General features: G+C 41.5%; 1 protein-coding gene across 1 annotated transcript in view; it reads right to left on the bottom strand.

The window, feature by feature from the left end:
• Positions 1-7,048: 7,048 nt before the first annotated feature.
• CRB1 (crumbs cell polarity complex component 1) overlaps positions 7,049-22,282 on the bottom strand; it is a 142,152-nt gene continuing 126,918 nt past the window's right edge. Inside the window, exon 12 of the mRNA XM_033916808.1 lies at positions 7,049-7,264. Within this exon, the coding sequence (XP_033772699.1) occupies positions 7,049-7,264 (216 nt within the window). The remainder of the gene's footprint in view (positions 7,265-22,282) is intronic.

The following is a 22,282-nucleotide window of genomic DNA, read 5'->3' as shown; positions in this document are numbered from 1 at the left end:
TGGGTTGGTTCTGCCCCTAACCCCCACTTCCTCCGGCTATTTTAAGTCCTGAAAGCCCCCCTTAAGCCTTACCTGGTGGTCTAGCGGGTTTTCAGGTAGGAGCGATCTTACCACGTTCCTGCCCCATGAAGATCGCTCACAGGAAATGGCTTCCATGAGCTCCTGTATTCTCTCGAGTCATTTCCAGTGAGTGATCTGCATGGGGCAGGAGCGTGGGAAGATTGTTCCTGCCTCGAAAACCCGCTAGACCACCAGGTAAGGCTTAAGGGGGGCTTGCAGGGCTTAAAATAGCCCTCCCCCCAAAAAAAGGAATTTTAGGTTTAAAATTGCGAATAAGTGAATCTGTAGATACGGAAACCGCGAATAAGGAGGGGGAAGTGTATATTACAACATTGTACTATTCATAATATGAAGGATAGTGCTGCCCGATTCAGGAAAAAAAAATTCGACTCGATTCACCCTATTGAATTGGTTTTTCGATTCGATTCGATTTTCCTGCCCAGTTGGGTGTTTTTTTCAAACATCCTGGTGGGTTTATTTTATAGCCTCTTCACCCCCTTTGACTTCTTCTAACCACACTGGCGCTGTGGTGTAAACAAAATAAACAAACAAAAAAGACTTAGCTTCTCTCTGTTAAATCCTAGCTCACGTCTGCGGTCTAACACCAGCAGGATACACGTTTCAAATCTGACATACTGTAATCACAAAACAGAAAATAGAAATAGTTTTTCTACCTTTTGTTGTCATTATTCAAATCTTGTTTGTCCCAGGCTCTGGTTGTCTTCTGATAACTTGCTTGCCAGGGTCTCCTTCTTTCTTCTATCTCCGTGCTAACCATCTGCCATCTCTGTCCTCCCCTTCCGTTTCCCTTCCCTCCCCCAGAGGTCTGGCATCTTTCCTTTTTTTCGTCTCCCTCCACAGATCCACTTTTTCTTAACTACCCTTTCATCCAGCATCTCTCTCTCCTTCCCCACCACCCCAGGGTCCACCATCTATCCCTTTCTTTTCCCAACTACCCTCCTATCCAGTAACTATATCCCCCTCCACACCATCCCTTGTGTCCAACTTCTCTCCCTTTCCGTTCCTTCCCTTCCTAAATCCCATTGTCCATCATCTCTCTCCCTCTCCTCTATTTTTAAACCCATTATTTCTTCACCCCAAAGTCCGGCATATGCACATCTCTTTGAACCCCCCCTTCCCTCCCTCCGTGTACTTCTACACCAGGGCCCCCTTCCCCTGAAGGCCTGTCCCCCCTGAAGGCCTGTTTCCCCCTTGAAGGCCTATCTCCCCCCCCCTTGAAGGCTTGTCCCCCCCCCCTTTAAAGGCCTGTCCCTCCCTTAAAGGCCTGCATCCCACCCCTGAAGGCCTGCCTGTCCCCCCTTGAAGGCCTGCATCCCCCCTGAAGGCTTGCCTGCCTGTCGTCCCCCCCCCCCTTTTTTTTTTAATGCTTCCATAGCTTTTCAGTGATTTTGGTTACTCTGGCATGTTAGTTGGACCGAGTGACCTCTGTTGCAGGCGTTCCTCAGACGCCGAAACACAGTGCTATGTTGGGTCCACAGCTTCTGCTTGTCTCCTTTTATGAAATAAATTAGTTGTTTTTACATCAGTGACCTTCAATGGAGTGTTCATTATCCATTCCCACTTCCTTTTGTACTGTTTTATACCCGTGGGTTCTCTGTCCTGTTGGACTTTTTGGTGTTTACTCTGTTTAAAAATACCATCATGGAAGTCCAGACCAGATATATTCCACATATTAAGAAAGATGGAAAGAAGAATGAATGTCACCCACAGTGGTTAAAAGATAAAGTGAAAGAGGCAACATCCTTTAAAGAATGGAAAAAGGATCTGAATGAAAAAAATTAGAAGCAACATAAGCACTGGCAACATAGATGCAAAGCATTGATAAAGAAGGCTAAAAAAGAATAAGAGAAACTTGCCACAGAAGCAAAAACTCATAATAACAACTTTTTCAGGTACATCAGAAGTTGAAAGCCTGTAAGGGAATCTAAGGGACCATTGGATCATCAAGGAGCAAAAAGATCACTCAAGGATGATTGATTGATTTATTCAATTTTCTATATCATTCTCCCAAGTGAGCTCAGAAGGGTTTACATGAATTTATTCAGGATCTCAAGGTCTCTCTGAGGCCGCCGGCAGGTTCAGGGCTTCCTCTGCTGTTCAGCTGTACTGGCTCAGCCACTATCAGCTGAGCCAGCAAGGGATGCCTCGAAACCACTGATCGGCGGCTTTGGAGGAACCCGGCTGACTCAGCTGATTGGCCAACAGGGAAAGCAGAAAAAAAATCCCGAAAACAAAATACGGGGGGGCTGTGGGCTGTCCTGCTAACCCCCTACATGCTGCAAACCTCCCCACACCCCTGTCCTTTAAAAAACAAAATCTGCAGGAGGGATGCCCACTCCCTTCTGTCCCAGGCCCAGGCCCCAACCCCTAACAACCTCCGCCCCCTGTACCTTTTTGTTGAAAAGTTGGGCAGGAATGATGCCCACTCCCTCCTGCTTGCAGGCCTGCATCTTCAAAATGGTGGGCCTTCCTCTTCCTGGTGCATCCTGGGGTGCGCTGAGAGACGCCTGATTGGCTCATAAATAACAGGCCTTACAGACTGATGAAAAGCCTTTCATTTTCTACTCAGAGGTGTATAGTGACTTATCCATAAGTATCTGGGTTTAGTTCTGTGAGAGCCTAAGAATTGGAATAACTTACTTATGAGAATTTCTCTTGTACTTTACTTTTTTCTGGTTTATGTATCATTCCTCCATTTCCTATTGGATCTCCCAATTTATGTTGCTAGATGGTAAATAGAGGCATTGTGTGTATTTTTTTAAAATCTTGTGTAGGATTATTGTATGTGATATTTTGTTTTTAGTACAAGTATGTATAGTTGCAGTGAGGGAAGCTGCATCTTTCTTCTCTGCCATCTGGGACCCAGTTCAGTCTTTGAAGGACAGGATACTAAGGCTCTCCTGAATGGTTGAAGGTGGCCCTCAGCACCTGACTGTCAGATGAAGATTCTGTCCCAGGTAATGCTGCTACTCCTCCCCTTGCTGCTAACCTGATCTGAAGCACACATAAGGGGAATTGGCCACAGAAAGATGGAAGAACATTAACAAGGAACTACAGCCAGCTGCTGCTGACTCAGCTTCCAGTCTCCTGAAACAATTCACATTCTCTCCCTAAGGGTTGCTCTGAACTGACAGGAGTTCGTCTGTAGCCCAGATAAGCGTTTCAAAAAGACTTCCCTGACGCAGCGGGGATGTAATTTGGTCCCGCAAAACGCAGGCTATGGACTGAGAGTAGCAAGCAACAGTCCTGGTTCTTAAAGAGCATAAGAACAAAAGCTAAGTACTTTAAGTTCTATGAGGTTGAAAAATTTACAGCACATATGCACTTTCTGAAATGGCACTTTCAAGCACTAGTATACTTTTTGCACTAGTGCACTTTCTGTCGGTTCTGAGTTTCTGAAATGAACTGTGAGGTTTAAATAGTTTTTAGTATCAATGAACTATATAGCCCCTTTAGTATTAAATAGTTTTAATGTAAATCATTGAAGAAATAAAAATTATACTTAACATTAGAAAGAAGCTAGGGAGGATGGGTTCAAGCCAGTGATGTGAATGTGAGTAAGAGAAAAGAAGTGTCTTTCTCTTTGAAACAACCCTGAATGGTTGAGAACTTAATACTCAATATTCTGAGCTTGTTCCCGTTTATAAATAGAGAAAAGAATTACCTCCAGTGTCATTTTGGCATTTTTTGGTGGTTCTATATATTGTATTTAATTGATAGGTAACCATCAGGTTTTTTTCTACTTTATTATATGCCCTAAGGTACCCACACATGCTTGCTTGAAGGGGCAGGTGCAAAGGCCAATACCATCACTCCCAAGCTCTCCCATATCCCCCAATCACAGTACATGTCCCTCCTCCCAACTGCATCAAGATCCCCATCACACCCCACCCCACCATCAAGAATCCTGAACACCTCCTAACAGCAAGAAGACCCTTCACCCCATACCCTGACAGCATGATCTCACCAATCAATCCACCTGATGGACAAGTCTCCCACCACCAATCCCACCCTTGGCTCTTACTGAGGTTCACTGAGGATCCATCTGTATCTCTGTACTGTTTAGGCTAAGATGCATACAAAACATGGCAGTGCAGTAAATAAAAGACAGTTGATTTATAAAACAAGTTTATTTTGCTGCATAGTGCAGAGCTCCCAGTTTCTGATTTAATGAACTAAGGCATGTCTAGCAGTATATATCTCTAGCCAGAAGACATATGGTTATTTGATATCTATTTCAGCTCTCCTAAATATATATATACAGTGTTCCCCCGGTCGTTCGTGGTCTCGGTCATTCACGGTATTTTCCGACTTCAAACCGCCGACAAGGAGAGGGCAGCGGGAGAGGCAGAAGAGAGCAGCTGGAGTGCCGCAAGTGCAGGAAATCACTCACGGTACACTCCGACCGCCTCTTTCTGCACTAAGTCGGGCCTTATCCAATCAGGAGCTGCTTTGACACACAGCTCCTGATTGGATAAGGCCCAACTTAGTGTGGGAAGAGGCGGTCGGAGCGTAACGCGAGTAATTTCCTGCATTCGCGGCACTCTGGCTGCTCTCCTGCTGCCCTCTCCCACCACTGCCCTCTTCAGGCTCCCCAATGAAAAACCATATTCACGTTTTTTTGAGATTCACGGGGGTTCCTGGAACGGAGGAGTACTGTATATGTGTGTGTGTGTGTATATATATATATATATATATATATATACCGAATATATGGCTACAGTAGCTAGATATGAAACCAAAGAAACCCACAGTTAAAAACATCAGCCAGAAAGGCACACTTCTGTTGGCACAGTTTAGAAGACATCTTAACATTTTTGCAAAGTTAACGGTGGGCTGCAGAGCAGAAGGTGATCAAATTTTGGTTTTGTTTACAGTTCTAAAACTGGCTCAAAATCCTCTTTCTACTTGGTTTCGGTGTTGATTAAAAGGCTATGGCCATGGTTTAAGTTTCAGCAGAAACTGACCATGTGTTAACAGTGGAAGCTGAAACTTTATATGCTTTATCCTGTTTGTCTCTTTCCCTTCTGGACAGGCATTTCCTTTCACCCCTAAGGCCTATTTTACAACCCCTGGTAGTTTAGGGGTGTAGCCAGGGCAATAATGATCCTTAGTCGCTCCTGCCCCTGCTTGCTTTACTTTCAAAATGGCTGCCATGACCTTTAGTGGCAATGTGCTTTTTTATCCTGGATTGTGCATCAAGATGGTATAATGCCCACGGTGTAGACCAGTGTCTGGACTATTTTAGTAAGAATCTATTACGCTTGGCCTTTAACTAAATACAAAACAGGAAATATCTCAATGCTACTTTTTCTTATTATTTATTCACAGTTGGGGTAAACCTAGAAATCTGGCAATTATGTTTTTGTTTTTTTTACATGTTTCAAGTTTTATTAAAATTTGATAAAATGCTAATCATACATTCTAAGCATTTGACAATTAAAAAAATTAAAATGGGGAACAATTAACAAATTTATTAATGACATGACATTACTTACATGAAAACATCAGGAAGGTAGGGAGAAATACAATTTTAAAAGAAAAGAGTACAAATAAGGTTAAAAACAAGAGGGAAATGGGAGGAATCATATCAGTGTTGAATATGAGTAAAACAGAATTTGGCAAGGAAGGACCCAGAGATCATTTAGCAATCATAAGCATCTTTAAATAACAAGGGTCCCCTCTCTGAGGATATTTAACTACATCTGCATTGACTTGGGAACCTAAATGTCAGACTTGAGAAATATTTGTGAAAATGGCTAACCCAGTTGTCATCCTGTGCTTGAAGCTCCTGGGAATAATCTCCTGTGAACATAAGAACATAAGAATTGCCACTGCTGGGTCAGACCAGTGGTCCATCGTGCCCAGCAGTCCGCTCATGCAGTGGCCCCCTGGTCAAGACCAGCACCCTAATTGAGACTATCCCTACCTGAGTACGTTCTGGTTCAGCAGGAACTTGTCTAACTTTGTCTTGAATCCCTGGAGGGTGTTTTTCCCTATGACAGACTCCGGAAGAGCGTTCCAGTTTTCTACCACTCTTCCTTACGTTTGTACGGAATCTATCCCCTTTCAATTTTAGAGAATGCCCTCTCGTTCTCCCTACCTTGGAGAGGGTGAACAACCTGTCCTTATCTACTAAGTCTATCCCCTTCAGTACCTTGAATGTTTCGATCATGTCCCCTCTCAATCTCCTCTGTTCGAGGGAGAAAAGGCCCAGTTTCTCTAATCTTGCACTGTACGGCAACTCCTCCAGCCCCTTAACCATCTTAGTCGCTCTTCTCTGGACCCTTTTGAGTAGTACCGTGTCCTCCTTCATGTACGGTGACCAGTGCTGGATGCAGTGGGTTTAGCAGAGGACTGCCAACAGCAAGTTCTGACAATCCCCAGTGGGTCTTGTTGGTTTGCATTCACACAACCAAACTGTAGTTTTTGGTTTCAGCTGAAACCAGCAACAAGTTTCGGCTGCAGTTTTGGTTTTGTCCCAAAATGGCTAGTTTCGGTGGCAGCTTGGCAGCCTCTGGAGAGCATTAAATGATACAAATCTAAAATATGCTTTTTGCACAGAAATGCAGGAAATTACTTTTAATTCTGTGCACAGTATTTCTCAGATTTGTCCTTTAGGGAGAAAGACGAGGAAATGTGACTGAATTACTAATAACTCAGTTTTAATGTAGTGAAGTAGAGGAGAAATAGTAGATAGCAGTTTAATAATGGAGATTTGAACTTTTTCACATCTCCTGAGCAGTTCTTTTGAGTTTTCCAATGTATAACAAAATGTAAAGTTGTTTGATTAAGTGAATGTGATTCTCCAAAGTCCTTTCAGAGGCTATGTTCAGATAAATAGTGTATAGTTTCAGAATAAGGAGGAAAAGAAAAAAGCACTTCCACATTCTTCAATTATGATTGATTGACGTCAGCAGCATCCTTGTATCAGACAGACAGTGTAGCAGATGCTGGTGGTCTCTATCTAAATTAGTCTTTCCATGGGCGGAGGTTGGACCATGTTCCACATTTCCACACGTGAGCTCTCCTTCTCTTGTCGGCTGGGACTGTACGTGCCCTGGTTAGCACGCATGCTGGCGGCAGCGATGAGAGCACATAATCCAGTGCAGAAGATGAAAAAAAGGACCAAGATGATAGAGGCAAAAGCTGTGAAAACACCCGACATCAAGGCATCTTTTGTCTGCAAGGAGTGAAACACAGTAATTGTAGCATAATATGCAACAAAAGACATGAAGGGTCTTATTTACTAAAGTGTGTTAACCAGTTAACTACATTAACTTGAATTAACATGCATCAATATGCATTAAGGGATAGATTCAAAAAAGTATGCCAAAAATTTAGATGCTGGCTGATGCGTGTTAAGCATGAATTTTATAGAATACCAGTGTAAGTCTGCAGTTTTGCACACAACTTTAGGCCTGAGCGCTTATCAGGGGGTGGGGCACGAAGGCCACAATCCAGTCGGGTTTTCAGAATTTCCCCAATGAATATGCATGACATCTATTTGCATTCGATGGAAGCAGAGCATGCAAATGAATCTCATGCCTATTCATTGGGGAAATCCTGAAAACCCGACTGGATTGTGGCCTTCGTTCCCCATCCCTGACTTATGCCATGTCAAAGGCTAGTGTAAGTTCTTGGGTCTAAGTGTTAGCCATGCCCTGACCCACCTATGCCCCTCCCACATCCACACCCCCTGTGAAGTTGAGTGCACTGGAATCAGTGCATAAAACTTCTAGAATAGCGACTAAGGTTCACGTGTAAAAGGCAACTGGTGCCAATTAACACTAATTAACACCAATTTAACCAATACTGGTTGTTAACTCCAATTGACAGCCAATTAAATTGTACAAACAATGGACCTTATTCTATAACTTATGTGTGCAAATTTGCACACTAGGCACCAATTTGGGTGTACAAATTTATAGACTCTAGGGATAAGTGTATAGATTGTAGCTAGAACTCATTGATAAGGATAAGGTTTGCATTATGTAACATGCAATAAATCCATGACTGTGCATTAATTGGTTAATGCATGTTAGCTCAAAAATGGTTGATTGATTGATTAATGAATTTCATTTACAGCCTATCTATTACCTAAGTGGGTATCAATAAAATATTCATAATAGAATCAAAATTTGAACATCATGTATTATCTTGGTTAAAAAACAAAACAAAAACATTTCTGCGTACCATTTAAATGTAAGCAAGTAATTAAAAAATAACGCATTTACTATTCGTTGGAAAGTACATTTCTAAAATACAACAGTAAAATCTGCTTTAGTTCTTTTTGTAACCATTAAAAGTGTGATCTAAACAGAGTTCTTGTGAAGAGTTGCACTATGAAAAAATGATTAAATGTAATCACCGTGGGCACAGTTCTAGACTTTACTAGGCTGAAGGTCTGGATCTGAGTTTTATTTCAGCTCTATTTTCTTAGGCTGGTAAGAGTTTTGAACAAAGTCCTTATCGGAAAGGTGGCAGGAGATGTCACTCTGTGGAAACATGTACCCCTTTTAAAGTCAGGAGGAATTGGTCAATGAAGCACATAGGTGATCACTCTTTTTTTTATGCAGGGGCCACATTGGCAAAAAGCTTCAGTACAAGAGCCAGAAGAAGTGCTGGATGAAGTGGTGTGTTTGGGGTTATGGGCAGGGCAGGATTAACCAATAGGCCAAGCAGGCACAAAATGGTCAGGGGGGCTCGATGAAAGAAGGCATCAACATTGTTTTTTCCAAACGGCGATGGGCCCCTCCAGCATCGATCGGCAACGCGGGCCCCCATGATCGGAAATGCGGGCCCCACCCTGAATGGCAACCCCCCCCCCCAATCGACGGAAAGTAAGACAAGCAAGCAACGCAGGTAAGAAAGGCAACGGGAACTATAATTGTGCAAGCGGTGTTGCTTGCCCAAAGCTTCCATCTGACGCAGCTTCCTGTTTCCACCTGGGCGCATGGTGGGGTGGGACGGGGCAGGGGGCCCAGTGTACTTGTGTGCCTAGGGGCCCTCGACAAATTAATCCTGTCCTGGTTATGGGGTTCTACAATGATATTGCCAGACTGGCTGCTCGGGCGCACTCAGAGTAATATATGTAAAAAAAAAAAAAAAAGAAGCTTAAGTTTCCAGACTAACTCTGTTGGCTCATCTTTTCTTCTCCAGCTCACATTTAACCTAAATCTCTTTCTCTTCCAAATTAAACCAGTCTTAAATCCTGCCAGCCTCTCCTCTCAGTCAGTTCCCATCATCCTATCCCCAATCCCTCCAAGCTGGTTGCCCTCTTCATCCAGCTTCTTAATGACTCCTGATCTTTCTCAGAGTCTTGCCACAGGCACAGCCTCTGGGACAGCTGTTCTGTTTTCTTCCAGCATCATGTGGATCTGTGTGGTGTCCAGACATCTTCATTATTCACACAGTCTTACAAGAATAGCATAGGAGTTTGTACACTGTATAACTCAGATTCCCTGAGAACATAAGAATAGCCTTACTGGGCCAGACCAACTGTCCATGAAGCCCAGTAGCCCGTTCTCATGGTGGCCAATCCAAGGTCACTAGTACCTGGCCAAAACCCAAAGAGTAGCAACATTTCATGCTACTGTTCCAGGGCAACAGTGGCCACACACAGCAGTTGTTCTGGAGACCGTGAACCCGATATTGAGACCGTAGGAAGCAGTCCGGCTACCTCCCATGGTCCACAGCAATCCCGGATATTCAGTGCTGGGGCCACTGATGGCCATCAACATTGAATATCTGGATGAAAATTTGCCACCGCAGACTTAGCCAGCCAAACCAATATTCATCAGCTGAGGCCTAACAGCCAAAGATAGCCTTTTAGTTGTGTCTGTCTGGCTATGTGCCTTAGCTGACTAGCCAATGACTATTGGCGGTAACTGGCTATCCCACGCAACTTGCCAATCACCGGCCAATCCTGTGAACCGGATATTCAGTGGGAGATAGCTATCTATGAAGCTGCTTCAAAAGTATTGCTGTTTGCGCCAGCACCAACCTCTCTGATGAAGCTGATTTTCTGCTTGCCTAGTTCTCTTGGCAGAGAATCAGAGATTCAGCTTTTGAAGCAACTCCCAGTGAAGAGTCCGAAATGAGAAGCTCCATTGAGCAAATGGGAATAGCTTGAAAGATAAGCATTGAGAAATGTTTGTTCTACATTTATACAGCACTGAAAACCTCTTGTACAAAATAATATCCACTTCTGTAGACATTGTATGTGATTTGAGTCATTGAACTTCATAACATTGGGAATGTAAAGAATAAAAAGAAAGTTAAAAGACAGAGATCTCACCTTTACATGGAAACTGTGGGGTTTTTTTAGACCAAGGATGTGTCACTTATGGGGTTATTTAATATGATTCAGTCACTGAAGTCTTTTCTTCCTCTCAATGTGAGTGGGTAAGAGAGTATTTCAATTAAAATTTCCCATTTAAAGACTGTCTTTTAAGTGAGTGGCTGAAATTCTCAAGCCTTTTTTGTGTTGTGGGTTATGCAATCTAAGGGCATATTTTACAGAACAGTGATTTTCCACTTTTTTCATTCCATATTTTTCCGATGGAACGAAGAAAGTGGGAACTCACCGGACTAAGTGTATAGCCCTCAATGGACACTGCCCCTAATTTTTCAGCGGCCCCTCATATGTGCACATAAGTGCTAGTTTTTAATATGTACACATGCACTGGGTTAAAGCTACAGCCTCAGCACCCTGCACTTGTAGGTTCAAACTCCACACAAGTCACCTAATCCCATTGCCCCAGGTACATTAGACAGATTGTCAGCCCACCAGGACAGACAGGGAAAAGTGCTTGAGTACCTGAACAAACTCCCTGGAGAAAACAGTATAGAAAACTAAAATAATACTCTTGAAAGGTCAGCAGGAAGGTTAAGTAGCTTATGTATCGCCTTCCACTTCACTCAGCTGTAATGTTTAAAACACTGTTTTGTGTTATTATTGCACAAATGTGGCACATGGACAAGGCCGAGCAATCTTTAGTGCTAAAGATCACATTTTAGTGGCAATGACCTCTAAAGTTTCATCACCATCCTGACTAATCAGTCTGATATCTTGAGTCAGAACACAGAATTAGAGAGTTGCGCGGAGACAGAAATCCCACCCGTCCCCGCCAGGATCCTCTCCATCCCCACCTGTCCCCGTCAAAATCCTCTCCGTCCCCACCCATCTCCGCAAGGAATTACCTCCATCCCCATAAAAAGCAGCAATTACTTCTGACAGGATCATCAATTCCACAGTTTCTTTTGTGTTTACGTTGCTATTTTCCTTGTGGAATCTCTTTGGTAGAACCCTTTTTCTTTGTTTTCTGTTCAGGTAATTAACTTATAAACCCCCTCTTTTACTAAGACTGACATGTCCATTATATTATATGGTTGAACCCTGCTTCCAAAGCCTTCCATCCCCGTGGGAGTTGTGTGGGCCAGAGGGAGGTCCCCATGGGAGTTCTGTGGGTTAGGGGGGATTCCCGCTGGACCCGCAGGATTCCTGCGATCCCCGTTCCCATGCAGACCTCTACACAGAATGCTCTGATATCACTTTTGCTAAATAGAAATGGTTATAGAAAAAAGTGATTCTAACAGATATCATTGCCAAGAAGTCATGTCCAGCTACTCTAAGCAATATATTACATTACATTACATTAGGGATTTCTATTCCGCCATTACCTTGTGGTTCAAGGCGGATTACAAATGGATTGTCAGGACATTAGAAGTATTTAGGGAGTAGTTTGTACATTTCTTTGAGTTGCTAAGGATTACATCTGAATTCTCATGGTATTAGAAGTACATATGGAGTAGTTGCAGGTGATGCTTGGGACAGTTCTGATTGTGTTAGTTCAGTTTTATGTGTCTTTTGAATAGAAGGGTTTATATTTCTTTTCTGAAGGTTTTGTAGTTTGTGGTTGAGGTCAATAGGTTGTAGAGTTGGAGGTCGAGTGTTGCAGCTCGAGTGGGTAGGAGGTTATCGTACAGTTTTTTCTTTTGACGTTTTTGGTTGGAGAGTGTGTGAATGGTGTGTGGGTTCTCCTATGTCTGGTTGAGGTGAATTGAATTAGTTGATTGTTACATTAGGCTGGGCTGTCTGAGGATAATTTTAAATATTTGGTAAAAAAAAAAAAAAAAAAAATGCAAGTTAAACAACGTAGTCTCCTTCTTGAGGGCTATGCACTGAGTCCAGCGAGTTTCCAGGTTTTTTGTAAGCTATTTTAACTACAATTTTAAAAAATGGAAACTCCTTCGACTAAGGGCTCCTTTTACTAAGGTGCGCTAGCGTTTTTAGCGCACGCAGGAAATTACCGCACGCTATGCGGCTAGAACTAACGCCAGCTCAATGCTGGTGTTAAGGTCTAGCATTAATGTAGTGCGTGTTATTCCGTGCATTAAAGCCCTAACGCTAGAACATCGGACTAGTAAATCAGATTTAAGCTCCTCGAACCAAACAGAGATACCTTTTTTTTTGCTTAGTGTATATCTTTTAATTTTCCTTTAATATTCACTCATAAATTCTTGGATCCAAAAATGAGGACTTGAGATTGTTTGAAGTGAAATAATTGTAAAAAAAAAAAAAAATTCTTTTTCAAAATGTTGTATTAACATAAAATCTTTCTGTACAAAATGTTTGATTTTGTTAAAATGTAAAATTGATAAAGGAAAAAAAGCCAAAAACAAAAGCCCTAACGCAGCTTAGTAAAAGGAGCCCTAAAGTGTATGCCTTGATAGAGACTACATTGTTTAACATGCTTTTTTTTTTTTGACCAAATTTTTCAAACCACCCTCCTACATATACTTTATTTTGCAAGTATGGTTAATGAGGTACTTATAGGGAAAATTAATTAAAATAATACACTATTATTTTTGTCCGTTTGGCAATGGTTCTTTAAATCCAGAGAAGACTGAATTCATCTTTGCTTTTGGTTATGTTGTCAGGCAATGGGGGGGGGGGGAGGGCGGCATTACATAAAACCCAGAAGTCTCTCTAAGAGTGCTAAACGCACATAAAGGAGGTCAAGAGAAATCTAGAGGCATTTTGACAATGGAAGGGATTACCCTTCAAAGCAGGTTTTTCCTCCTTCGTATCAATCTGTATAACAAGTGGTAACTGAGCTATTCCATGTTCATGTGCTCGAGGCAGAATTTCCAAAAGAAAAAAATGTTTAGAAACCAGAAATATCAACCGAAATCTCAATTCACAGAGCTCAGGTAAGAGCCTGACCAGCAGTGCTACTGTAGTTTTCCCATAACAAAGTCTATTTTACAATTCACTATCCATGTTTCCAACTGAGAGATCTATCTCCTGCTAATCACAGTGATAAAAATTGCTGAAGTGATGTCAAATAAAAACGCCAAAGGACCAGCATAAGCAAAAGGAACTGGTATTACTTTGATACCAGAAATATATGAAGCCCAATAAGATTTCGGAAGGGGTCAAACCACAATATACGAATACAAAAGACCTGATCCCGTATCTCTGAATTTGCACGCAGAACCCTGGGCTTACACTTTTATAGAGAATTAGAATTGTTCATACGAGGGCGGCTAATCAGTCGGTGGGACCTTCCTATTAGTGATTGGGAGGTTCACCAGGGTATATCCACAATTCATGTGCACCCTACCACACACTGCCGGGTCTACCCACAAACATCGCCTGTGGCCAACCTGTATTTTTTATAAGAAAGATTTTTTTTTAAGACTCCAAAAGTGCTGAGTGCAAATATAAAAATGAGATATCAAATTTACAATTATAATGTGCAAACCACTAGACACACATATCATAAGAAAGAGTTTCCATACTACATGGGCACCCCCTTAAGGAAATTTTTGAACACTTATGGATACCATGAGATAAGTTCTTTTTCAAAGCGACTTGTTATTTGTAATATGGAAACTCTTTCTTATTATGATATGTGGGTCTAGTGGTTTGCACATTATAATTGTAAATTTGATATCTCATTTTTATATTTGCACTCAGCACTTTTGGAGTCTAAAAAAAATCTTTCTTATAAAAAATACGGGTTGGCCACAGGTGATGTTTGTGGGTAGACCCGGCAGTGCGTTGTAGGGTGCACATGAATTGTGGATATACCCTGGTGAACCTCCCAATCACTAATAGGAAGTTCCCACAGACTGATTAGCCACCCTTGTATGAACAATTCTAATTCTCTATAAAAGTGTAAGCCCATGGTTCTGTGTGCAAATTCAGAGATACGGGAGCATTACTTTGATATCTCTAGAGCAGTGGTGTCCAAAGTCCCTCCTCGAGGGCTGCAATCCAGTCGGGTTTTCAGGAATTCCCCAATGAATGTGCATGAGATCTATTTGCATGCACTGCTTTCATTGTATTCTAATAATTCTCATGCATATTCATTAGGGAAAACCTTACTGGATTGCGGCCCTCGAGGAGGGACTTTGACACCCCTGCTCTAGAGTTTTGTCCAGATTATAGTCATTTTTGTCGTATTTATGCAATTGCCGCTGCCAAATATAGAAAAATATCACCTATAAAATTCTAAAAGAGCATTTCCACTCATTTTAACCCTCACCTAGTTATGGGATGAAAGTAGTCATGCATGCAATCATTTCTGAAATGCCATTTAGTAAATGTTCTGTACATTTCTAGAGTTATTTCTGGAATTATATTTTTAAAAAACTTGGTCACATGTACCAGAACCCTTTAGACTTTTCTAAAGCACTTGAAGGTTTTTGCCCTTGTTGCATATTTAATATTGCATTTTGTGTTTTAGAGACATTGCGTGGTTTTCTCCTTGGGATTACCAATGTCACATGCCAAACTACTCCAACTGATTTAACAATGCCAGAATATAACCAAACTATCATCTCTACATAGGGAGTTTTCCCATTTTGTGTCTACTGGAGAAATGCTTTATCCATAGATCTATATGGATAACTAACCTTTCACACCACACTATCATTTTATGACCTACCCAATATAGATTATCATCAGCATGGCGATAATTGACAGAGTAATCACAGTACTCCAGTCAAATGGTATTACCAAAATGCTACCTAGACTTCATTTTGACAACTAGGGATAATCAGGAAGGAATGAAGGGAAGACAGTTTTCAGTTTGTTTGGGCTCGCTCTCCCCCACCCCCCATTAGTACACAGTAAAGTGTTTTTTTTAGGATGTGCTAATGAACCAAATTTGTCCTATTGAATACACATCCTTATTCACAACTGAAAACTGCCAAAGATGGAGAGGAATGTGTTTCTAACATTTGGGCCTTTTTGCCTTTTATGGCATTGTGCAGTTCTAATAGGTGCATTGGTGCTGGAGGAGGTTGAACTTTTTTTTGTAGACTGCAATAGCTCTACACATCTGAAGAGGGCGCTAATCTGCCACTAAAAACTCAGATCACCTCTTATACAGAATGTATTTTCCTGTTCCTCCAACCAAATACTGTATATCAGAACTTGTAAAGTATCCAGTTTGTGCCACCTTACAGGTCTTACACAGGCAAAATTTCATAAGTGAGACCCCAAACCCCTTTCTGTGCTGCATGATAATCCGGTGTCAGATCAAACGCTCCTCCGGGGGAATTTTCAGAGTGGTGACCGCCATGTCCACTTCAGGTCCTGTTTGCTCCAAGTTGCTGGGATTAAATGTCCCTTCAGTCTGTCGTTGCTCCAGGACTTTAACAATGAGCAGTATTGTGACAATTCCTATAATAATTGCACCTACAGTGAGACTGGGAGCAATAAAAGATGCCAGATCAGCTGCCTTTCTGGGTGCTGTATTCTGTGGAAATAATGTGCACACAAGTAAACATTCATTTGACATCAAGCACATAAATTCAAAAACGCAGAAAATGAAAGGCTGAAAGTGAGGCCCTTATTTAGATTTTTCTCTAGTTCAGTGCCCAGAACAAAAATGCCTCCAGTATTTATTAATGCAGTTTTCTTTTTCCCATTAAAGTGTGAAAGTGAGACATTATTCTAAGTCTTTTTTTGTTGCACAGCATGCAGTAGCTCTGGTGTCTGGGTAGTAAAGGAACACAGGGTTTTAAATGCATGAAGTTACAGCTTTGAAAAGAAAATGAATGGTTCTCTTTCCCCTTTGAAATCTGCTCAGGATCTTTCAAGACTAGATAATGATGTACACTGCAGAAGCAAAGCTTGCACAATAACCTTTTTTTTCCCAGTGGTGATCAGAAGAGATATTACTGGAGGGTGATGTGCTTTCCTTGACACTGAGGGTAGCGAGACAGGAAAAACTCTAGTAGATATTCCTTACACCTCTGTGTTGCTGTCACACATAGGGGCTCTTATACCACAGCTGTGGAGTCAGAGTCAGAAGCAATTTTGGGTGGAGTCAGAGTCAGTAAAAATGTACCAACTATGACTCCAAGCTGCAACATAAAAACTTACATTATATGTTGTATCATTTTGTACTTATATATATTTGTGATCTATAGCACTGTTCTTCAACCACCGGTGCCGGTCTGCAGAAATTTTCTGCCGGTCCAAAGGGCCAGCACCTCCATCGGGCCCAAGAGATTGTTCTGTAGCCACCAGTCCTCGGTACGATCAATTCGGCATCTTTGGGCCGGCTCCCTGAGTGCTGCAGTGCACAAAGCTGTGGGAAGCGGCTCCTACCCGCGGCCTGCGCCTGACCCGGAAGCCTTCTCTCTGACATCACAACGTCAGAGGGAAGGCTTCCAGATGAGGTGTGGGATATGCATGGAAAGCCGCTTCCTACAGCTTTGTGCAATGCAGCACGAAGACCCTGCATTGATCGCACCGTGGACCGGCCTGAAGCTAACACCGGGGGTGGGGGCAGGGGGGGCAGGCCAGAAGGGAGGGAGGGAGGGCACATGGAGGGAGAGAGACAACAACGGTAGGAGAAATGCTTTTATTTTTTTAATTTAGTGATTTTACATCTGCTGTCTGTTCAGGAAGAAATGCATTTGTTTGTTTTTCTCTGGGGGTTGTACTGCTTGCAGAGTCTTGCACCTTAGGGTTTGTGAATATTAGTACTTTTAGTTTTTGGTCCTGCATTTGCATGGGGTTATCTGTTTTCTGGTAGGAATGAATGTTGAAAAGCATACAGTGTGCCTTGTGTATTTTAATTTTGTGGTTAACCATTATGTGTTGTTAATACGATTATATTGTATGTGCACTTTTTAGCAGGAGAGTTAATTTATGCACAAATGTTCAAGGAGCAATTTTCAAAAAGTATAAGTGCATGTCCTGCCCCCCTGGAAGCACCTCAGCTCAGTCTGGGCAAACATGCATGCCTAGGGTTACCAGATTTGACAACAGTAAAATCTGGACATGTAGCCCAACCCCCAGCACCATCCAGTTCCACCCAGCCCGACCCCATTCCGCCCCAGTCCTGTCACTAAATCTCTTCTCAAGCTCGGAGCCGTGTTTGGGTGTGACATGGGCAAATGCCCTCCAGACATGGCCCTGAGCTCAAAGCTTTTCAAAACCCAAAGTTTTGAAAAGCCATCCGGACATGTCCGAGTAAACCTGGATGTCTGCTAACCCTATGCATGCCTGTAGGTGAGACACACATTAGAATTTGGAGCAAATATGCATATGGTTACATAATAACAAACTTGCTTTATAATACTTAAAAATCTAGAGCTCTTTTGTTTTCCTGTAATGAAAATGAAGTATTGACTGCACCAATATATCTCAGAGATACCCACGTCCCAATGGTTGATATCATTAAGGTACTTGAAGTTATCCTTGATACTAAATTAACCTTTCATCAATAAATAAGCTCTGTTGTGAAAAAATGTTTTAACAAACTACGAATTATTAGATAGGTATCGCCATTATTGGAATCTTCATCGCTTAATATCCTGATTCATTCTTTTATCACCTCTCATTTAGACTACTGTAATACATTATATCAGGGAATAACTCAAAAGGAGTTACGAAGACTACAGATTATACAAAACACTGCAGTCAAATTCCTCTCCATGGCCAAAAAATAAGATCATGTCACTCATGTATTATATAAGGCACACATAGAGTGACATTCAAAATCTTATCACATTTAATGTTAGGCAAAATATTTGCTAGGATTTATAGATTGATTACTCATCCCATACACCCCAATGAGGGCACTCTGATCTAATCAACAAAATCTCTTGACTATTCCATCTGCAGTATAAAAAGAGAAAACTAATCTCATGAAATAATGCAAAATATATCAACATTTATATATCCAGTGGAATTCACATACACTCAGAAGTGTGTAATCTGGCCAAGAGCCTGAGTTCCTATAGCCAGACCCATCACCCAATCACTGTGCATGGAATTTTGTTATAACTTCATATAAATTCATTTGTTCATTTTGCAGTTATAGTGTAGAAAAAAACATCACTTAGCTTTTGAGAAGTGAGTAGGTCCCGACATGGACCATATTTCGAAAAACTTTATCAAGGAACCCAAAACTAGGGATTCTAATACTTCAAAATGCCAAAGGTGTCAGGCAAAGTGGTAACAAAGCATTTAGTTCTGTCATATAAAGGTTTCTGCTTGTTAGCTGACAAAGCTGCTTCATTGGTGTGGTGAGCAGTGGGTCTGGCTATAGGAGCTTAGGCTCTTGGCCAGATTACACACTTCTGAGTGTATATGAATTCCACTGGATATATAAATAAGTTGACATATTTTGCATTATTTCATAAGATTAGTTTTCTCTTTTTATATCACGGTCATTTTTTCTAATCTCTCATCTTAAGACACATTTGAAGCTTCCCTACACAACCCTAATTTTTTATTCCATCTGCAAACCATATAACATATGATATTACACTACATATGATATTACATATGAAAGACTATTTTCTTGGCAATGGCTCCTATCCTCTGGAATGCTCTTCCATTATGTCTCTGTCAGGAATCTTCATTAACTAAATTGAAATCCGGTCTCAAAGCTTTTCTATTCAAAGATACTTATGATACGATATAATAAAGCAAAACAAAATTAAATATTTAATTTCAACTTGATCGAAGATCAGTCTTTAAAATACCCTTACCCTCTTTCCTCCTGTGATCTTCCCTTACTTTCTTTCCTATCAGAATATTGTAGTTCCACCCTTGTCCCCATTACTTTTTACCCTACTGTATCTGTCTTTTATTATTATGTGTGTACCTTTTTTTATATATTTTTTTCTTTACGCCTTTTTTTTGTATACACCGCTCAGTTTTACAATGAGTGGTATATCAAAACTTAAATAAACTTGAAACTTAGCTGTGTAGTACGCATGAAATTTCAGAAGAGCCTATTTGTGTAAAGCACTGTTCTGTCTAAATAAGTGTCAAGAAAATTTACCATCTAACGCTGGGTTTTATTAAACGGCACTAGAGGGTTTTAGTGTGGGCCGTCAAGGTAAATGAGCATTTACCTCACCAGCCCATGCTAAAAACCTCTAGTGCTGTTTCATAAAAGGAGCCTTAAGTACTTAGTAATTTGCTTTAATTCATATTACATTGGAGCATAATAACAGATAATTTCAGAAAAAGACTAACTGGCCTACCTTGGCTGTCCTTGTTTCCTATCTAAGATGGTTTTTATTTTATGTATTGAGATGGGAGGTGGGGATTTCATGCTGAATCCTCTGTACTCCATACTCTTGAAGAGATGAACATGCAAGATCCCTACTAAGTTTAACTCCTTGCAATCCTGCATTTTCATATATGCCCCCAACACCGTACAATAATCTAAATACATACAGTATCCACCACACCATGAGATTAGGTTTCGCTTTTCCCTTCCCCTTATCAATCAGAGAATTAACTCAGCCTGTTCGTTACTGCTATATTTAGGCCTATCAGGACTGGGACTCACCAGCACAGAAGGCAAAAATCCCTCTAGTGACATAACCATGCCATTGGGGTTCTCCTTGATGTCACATCTGCCTGTTGGTAGCAGTGTGCAATGGTGTGTATTACACCTAATGCTTCAGTAGCAGCGCAAAGCTCTTGAGCCCCACCCTCTAATGAGGCACATTGGTGTCCTATAAGCACGGCACTGGAGAATGACATGGGGACAAATTTTTCCCTGTCCCATCCCCGTGAGTTTTGTTGCTGTCCCTGCTCCATTCCTGTGAGCTCTGCCTTAACCACACAAGCCTCAAACACTTACGATTTTAAAAGTGCTTGTGCAGATGAGGACGGAGCTTAGGCACTGGCGGAATGATGCATTATGACATCACAGTCTGAGCTCTAGAATGTTGCTACTTATGATTTTAAAGTATTCAAGGCTTGTGCAGATGAGGACGGAGCTTAGGCACTGGCGGAATGATGTATTATGACATCACAGTCTGAGCTCTAGAATGTTGCTACTTATGATTTTAAAGTATTCAAGGCTTGTGCAGATGAGGACGGAGCTTAAGCACTGGCGGAATGATGTATTATGACATCACAGTCTGAGCTCTAGAATGTTGCTACTTATGATTTTAAAGTGTTTGAGGCTTGTTCAGATGAGGACAGAGCTAGCAGGAATGGGGCAGGGATAGGAAAAGAACTCGCCGGACCAAGAAAATTAGTTTCTGTGGAGACGGGGGAAAATATGTCCCCATGTCATTCTCTACACGGTACCCCATCCAGCTTCCAGCACCTACTTTCAGGTTCCAAAAATGTCTGATTCACTATGCCATTCGCAGTTGCTTTTCACAGCTAAGGAATGTTTTCTGTTTAAATAATTTAATTCTTATTCAGTTTGACCTGAAGTGTAATCAATACTTGGGCTCCCCGCTTGCACTAAAGACATGCCAGCATTGAAGACCCCTTTGATGAACTTGCAGTCTCATCTCATCAGAATCAAATGCTATTTCACTAATTGATTGATGAACATTAAAATGTAAATGGAAAAAAAAACCTCTTTCCATATATATGTTAAGACACATCGTGATCTGCTTGTCATAATATTTAATGCAGAAAGCAGAATTTGCAAGGAATGTGTGAAGATAATACAGAACTGTTGCTATTTGTGTGAAATCCACCTCATGCTATTGAGGAAGTAAGAAGTTTTCATGTTACATTAAAGAGTTTGACTCTCTGTCCTGTTCTCAAGAGAATTAGGAGATCTTCACCAAACATTTGTGGCAGTTTCATCACTCATCTTCACCTGATGAGTGCTACTGAACCTTTTCTTCTGCCGCTTCGTGGCTTCTACCACTGCACCCTCCTATCCTCGTGGGAAGCTCCTTTTGACTTCTGCATCCACCATCCTATGTGGGCTGGAAGAAGTGTCAGTAGAAGCACAGAAACAGCGAGAGAAGGAGCCAGTGGCATTGTGTTTGAGTGAGGAGTAGAGAATGACACAGAGACACATTTTTCCTCCTCCCCATGGGGATTCATTTTCCCATCCCCATGAGCTCTTTTCCTATTCCTGCCCCATTCCTGCTAGCTCTGTCCTCATCTGCACAAGCCTCAAACACTTTAAAATCATAAGTAGCAACATTCTAGAGCTCAGATTGTGATGTCATAATGCCTCATTCCACCAATGCCTAAGCTCTGTCCTCATCTGCAGAAGCCTAAACACTTTAAAATCATAAGTGTTCAAGGCTTGTGAAGTTAAGGCGGAGCTTATAGGAATGGGGCAGGGAAAGGGACAGCGAGAATACTCACGGGGCTGGGACGGGAAAATTGAGTTCCTGCGGGGATGGGTACAAATTTGTCCCCGTGTCATTCTCTAGTGAGGAGCAAGTACTGGGGCCACTGCATGTGTTTGGTAGGTGCCTCAAGGAGCCCCTCTATACTCATAGCCCACAAGGGCACTTCTTCAGTGCAGCACTTCCTGATAAGGAATATAATTCTTCATATTTTTTTTATTTTATAGCTTAAAAATGTGTCATAATCCATGAATATGGACCAAGTCTTAGAAACTGAGTTATTCAGCTGGCTAAGTAATCAAGAAGATGTTGATTCAAATGCAACAAGCCACATCTTTCTATCATTTCATTTGCCAGACATATACCGTTTCAATTAACCATATAATTCAGCAATATAAACAGAACCCAACTGACACTGTTACCTTGTCTCTCAAGTAAGCAGGCACTAAGACTTGAGACCTTTTCTTAGATTGCGACACAAATATATTTACAAGCATAGCAGGGATAACCACATTAGCAGAGTAACTCAGCTTGTTGCAAATCACTATGTAACATTTTTTGTTCTTGTTGTTCCTGGGTAATAAGTGTTCTT

The sequence above is a fragment of the Geotrypetes seraphini genome, chromosome 12 (assembly GCF_902459505.1).
Source record: "Geotrypetes seraphini chromosome 12, aGeoSer1.1, whole genome shotgun sequence".
Lineage (NCBI taxonomy): Eukaryota > Metazoa > Chordata > Amphibia > Gymnophiona > Dermophiidae > Geotrypetes > Geotrypetes seraphini.
The sequence above is the reverse complement of the archived record's forward strand: the minus strand, read 5'-3'. Positions and strand labels throughout refer to the sequence as shown.